At 40.8% G+C, this 4,610-nt stretch overlaps 1 protein-coding gene across 1 annotated transcript; it reads left to right on the forward strand.

Moving 5' to 3' along the window:
- Positions 1-572: 572 nt before the first annotated feature.
- LOC123733153 (deleted in malignant brain tumors 1 protein-like) lies at positions 573-4,078 on the forward strand. Its single transcript, XM_045712522.1, has 7 exons — positions 573-599; positions 831-1,145; positions 1,574-1,879; positions 2,005-2,283; positions 2,740-3,069; positions 3,173-3,261; positions 3,397-4,078. Exons 2-7 carry the CDS (start codon positions 938-940, stop codon positions 3,529-3,531), a joined length of 1,347 nt encoding a protein of 448 aa, XP_045568478.1. The 5' UTR covers positions 573-599; positions 831-937; the 3' UTR covers positions 3,532-4,078.
- Positions 4,079-4,610: the final 532 nt, after the last annotated feature.

The raw sequence follows: 4,610 nt of genomic DNA on the forward strand, positions 1-4,610 counted from the left end.
TGGGCACTATGTAACCAAACACATGTGAAACTTAATGATAAACCTGTCATCACATAATGAAAGGTCATGTTGATGTTCATTTAACCTCTGTCTCTGTCACGTCCTGACCAGTAAAATAGGTTGTTTGTTATTGTAGTTTGGTCAGGGCGTGGCAGGGGGTGTTTGTTTAGTGTGTTTCGTTTTTTGGGGGGTAATGTTCTATGTTAGTATATTTCTATGTTTAGTCTAGTATGTCTATTTCTATGTTTAGTTAATTGGGTTGACCTTCAATTGGAAGCAGCTGCTCCTCGTTGCTTCTAATTTAAGGTCCTATTTATAGGGGTGTTTTTACCATGGGATTTGTGGGTAGTTGTTTCCTGTTTTGTGTTTGTTGCACCTGACAGAACAGTTTTTCGTCGGGTGTTTGTTATTCACGGTTCTTCTAATAAAGAAGATGAGTATACACATTCCCGCTGCGTTTTGGTACAATCAATACGACCGAACGTGACAGTCTCTCTCTTCCTCTGACTCCTCCCTTTCTCCTTTGTTTCTCTCTATCGCTCTGTCTCTTTCTCTCTCTTTCTCCTCAGATCTCCAGGCTCAAAGTGTCAGTCCACCAGGTAGGTAGAGTATAAATCTACAGTGATTATAGCAGTTCAATATTAGTCAACTTTATTATCCCACATGGAGAAATTCATGTGTCCATACAAACCATTCTAAACCCCAATAACAAGTAGTGTTTTATGGAACTACTAATACTTGTCAACCACAAAGCACTACTGCTGTTAGAATAACAGAATCACTGTCATCATCTGTCCTCACCACTGTGTTTTCCTCTCTGCTGTTTACAGCTGAACTCTCAGTCAGACTGGTGAATGGGACCACTTCCTGTTCTGGGACAGTGGAAGTCTTCAATGAAGGAGAGTGGTCAGGTCTATGTACTGGGGGGTGGTGGAGCATGAGAGAGGTTAAGGTTGTGTGTAGAAAGCTGGACTGTGGGGATCCTGTAGCTGCATCTAGAGGACCTCTGGTTGAAGATGGAAGAAGAGGAGTCAGACTATTTAGTAGTTGCTATGGAAATGAGTCTTCTATTAGACAGTGTGACATCATAGAAGTAAGACCTGGTGTCTGTATTGGTGGATATTATCATCATGTGACCTGTTCAGGTAAGAGACTGGTCATATTGAGATATTTATTTATACATTATACAATATTACCATGTATCATGTTTTATGTGTTTTTATTTAATTTAAATAGAGGGAGAGATGTCAGATGTATTTAAACATTATATTTGTGTTTGTCATATTGGTTTATGGGAGATGTTCATGGGCAGATCATTGTAGTTCAGATGGTACTGAAGTGAAGCTGCCTGATGGATGTCCAGCTGTTTATTTTCTATAAAGTGAAGTGAACTTATTCCTGTCTCCTGCCTGCATTATTCCCAACCCTATCCTGAGTGACTAAGAACCCATTTCTACCTCTTACAGTGTCAAACATAGCAAACTACAATCTTTTATCCAACATATTTGTGTTTAGTCCTTGACAGTGTCATCAACAAAACTGATTGAATGTTCAATCAAGTATTTTTCTCCAGAGTCTGTATGGCTTGTGGATGGAGCTGGTCTCTGCTCTGGGAGAGTGGAGGTGAAGTCCAATCAGTCCTGGGCCTCAGTGTGTGAAGCTGACTTTGACCGGCAGGATGCAGAGGTAGTCTGTGGGGAGCTTGGCTGTGGGGCTCCTGCAGCTCTACAGGGGGGGCTCTATGGAGAAGGTGAGGGTCAGACCTGGGATAAAGAGTTCCAGTGTAAAGGCAAAGAGTCCCTTCTCCTGGACTGTGACACCTCAGACAGAGAAAACAACACCTGTCTACCTGGTAATGCTGTTGGACTCACCTGCTCAGGTAAGAAACAGTTTGTCACTCAATCAACATTGTTTCTCACCTGGAGTGAAGAATATGAGAGACAATATAGGTGTGTTTTAGTGAGAAAATAGTAAGATTACTGTCTCTCTCTTTTCTTTTCTCAGAGCCTGATGATGTGAGGCTGGTGGGAGGAGGCAGTCGCTGTGCTGGTGGAGTGGAGCGGTACCACCAGGGAGAGTGGAGGATTGTGGGAACTGATGACTGGGACCAGGAGGATGTAGCTGCAGTAGTGTGTAGACAGCTGGGTTCTGGCTCCACTATTTCAGTTCTACCTGGAAATACCACTAGAGGGTTTAGAGTTGACTGTTCTGGATCTGAGTCTGTACTGAGGGAGTGTAGAAGAAGATATGATCTCTATTCTGGACTCTCAGTGATCTGCTCAGGTAATAACAAGATATTATAATTATATTCAACTGATTTCCTTCATTCATACAACTTCCTCTGCACCTCTCATGATGACTGTTTAGCTTGTCAGTCTGCTTTACTAAATAGATCACTCAGTCAAGTAGGAATCAAATACAACTTAAATGTCCCAGAATGCTTTGTATTTGAGTGTTATCTCAGTGAACGTCTCTACTCACTACCACTGTCACATGTCATGTTATTGTCATATCTAAATGAGGAAAGTAGTTGAGGAGCTATGTTTTCTTTTTCTCTCCTCTTGTTCCAGATGTCCTGCTTAAGCCTGATATCAACATATGTTGTCTCAGTGACTGTAGGCCCACTACTCATGTTGCCCTGTGAGGGAGGGTGGCCAGCACTGTTACATGCTGATGTTATTGTCATATCTATAGGAAACTAGTTGAAGAGGTTTTTCTTGTTCTCTTTTATTGTTACAGATCTCCTGTTCCAGCCTGAGTCAGTCAGAGCCTCCCTGACTGACTCAATGGGAGGGGTCTCCAGGGGCCACCAGGGGTCCGAGGTGTTCAGGGGCTACAGCTTCACCATCACCTGCTCCACTCAGCCACAGTACCCAGGAGGCTCCTTCCTCCTCACGTTCACCGGCTCCAACAGAACCCAGACCCAGCCAGCTGTCAATCACTCTGCTGCCTTCCTCTTCCCTGCTGCAGATGACTCCCACCAAGGGAACTACAGCTGTGTTTATGACAATCATGTTTTCTCTCATGACTTCTCCTCTGAGAGTGAGCTCCTCTCCCTCACCATCACAGGTAACTGAACATGAACCAGACTTATAACTTTGTCATTGACAGATTTCCCACAGATCTATGTGATGATGATCAGTCCCCTCATCAAATGTGTTTCTGTTTGCAGCCTCTCCTCTGCCAGCCTTCATCATCAGACACGTTGTAGTGCTGCTGATCCTACTGACAGCCATCACCACCTCCTACCTATACTACAAGGTAAAGACATTTACTCAGACGTTAAAAGTCATTTAAACTAGAGGGAGAGGGTGAGGGGGAGAGGGAGGGAGGGAGGGAGAGAGAATGGAGATACTAGAGAGTAAATGTCTGACTGTTGGTGCTGTGTCTCCCTAGCCCACCAGGAGGCAGAAGAGAGTGAACAGGGTGAGCAGCATGGATCTTTATGTCAATGCCATGGAGATGGTCTCTCTGAGCTCCAGAGCTGAAGCTGGACCGGGAGAGGAGAGAGCAGCCCAGGGGACGGAGTAGGAGTAGAATGAAGCTGACCCTACATGCTGATCTTAGGTCAGTTTTGTGTTTTAAATGGATGGTCAGCAGTGGACTGATGTTTAAAATGTGGTGACAAACCTGAAGTGGTTGTAATTTTAATAACAAGTTCAGAATTAGTTTCTCTTTCTAGAACCTTGGAAGAAATCTAAAAGGAGTGACTGTAACCACCATTATTCCTTTTAGTTTGGTTTTTACCACCAGAGAAACATGGGGTTCTGGGTAACATGGGGTTTTGTGGGTAACATGGGGTTTTGTGGGTAACATGGGGTTTTGTGGGTAACATGGGGTTTTGTGGGTAACATGGGGTTTTGTGGGTAACATGGGGTTTTGATTATTTTAAGAGAGTAGCTTAATTACGTCTGTTTTGTGTTCCAGAATGTATTACTTTTAACTTTTGTCTTCATGTCTATCTATTTATCTTAGATTCTTTATCTTATTTAGTCTCTTAGATTCTTTATCTTATTTAGTGTCTCTTAGATTCTTTATCTTATTTAGTGTCTCTTAGATTCTTTATCTTATTTAGTGTCTCTTAGATTCTTTATCTTATTTAGTGTCTCTTAGATTCTTTATCTTATTTAGTATCTCTTAGATTCTTTATCTTATTTAGTGTCTCTTAGATTCTTTATCTTATTTAGTGTCTCTTAGATTCTTTATCTTATTTAGTGTCTCTTAGATTCTTTATCTTATTTAGTGTCTCTTAGATTCTTTATCTTATTTAGTGTCTCTTAGATTCTTTATCTTATTTAGTGTCTCTTAGATTCTTTATCTTATTTAGTGTCTCTTAGATTCTTTATCTTATTTAGTGTCTCTTAGATTCTTTATCTTATTTAGTGTCTCTTAGATTCTTTATCTTATTTAGTGTCTCTTAGATTCTTTATCTTATTTAGTGTCTATTAGATTCTTTATCTTATTTAGTGTCTCTTAGATTCTTTATCTTATTTAGTGTCTCTTAGATTCATTATCTTATTTAGTGTCTCTTAGATTCTTTATCTTATTTAGTGTCTCTTAGATTCTTTATCTTATTTAGTGTCTCTTAGATTCTTTATCTTATTTAGTGT

Source organism: Salmo salar, unplaced genomic scaffold (genome assembly GCF_905237065.1).
Source record: "Salmo salar unplaced genomic scaffold, Ssal_v3.1, whole genome shotgun sequence".
Lineage (NCBI taxonomy): Eukaryota > Metazoa > Chordata > Actinopteri > Salmoniformes > Salmonidae > Salmo > Salmo salar.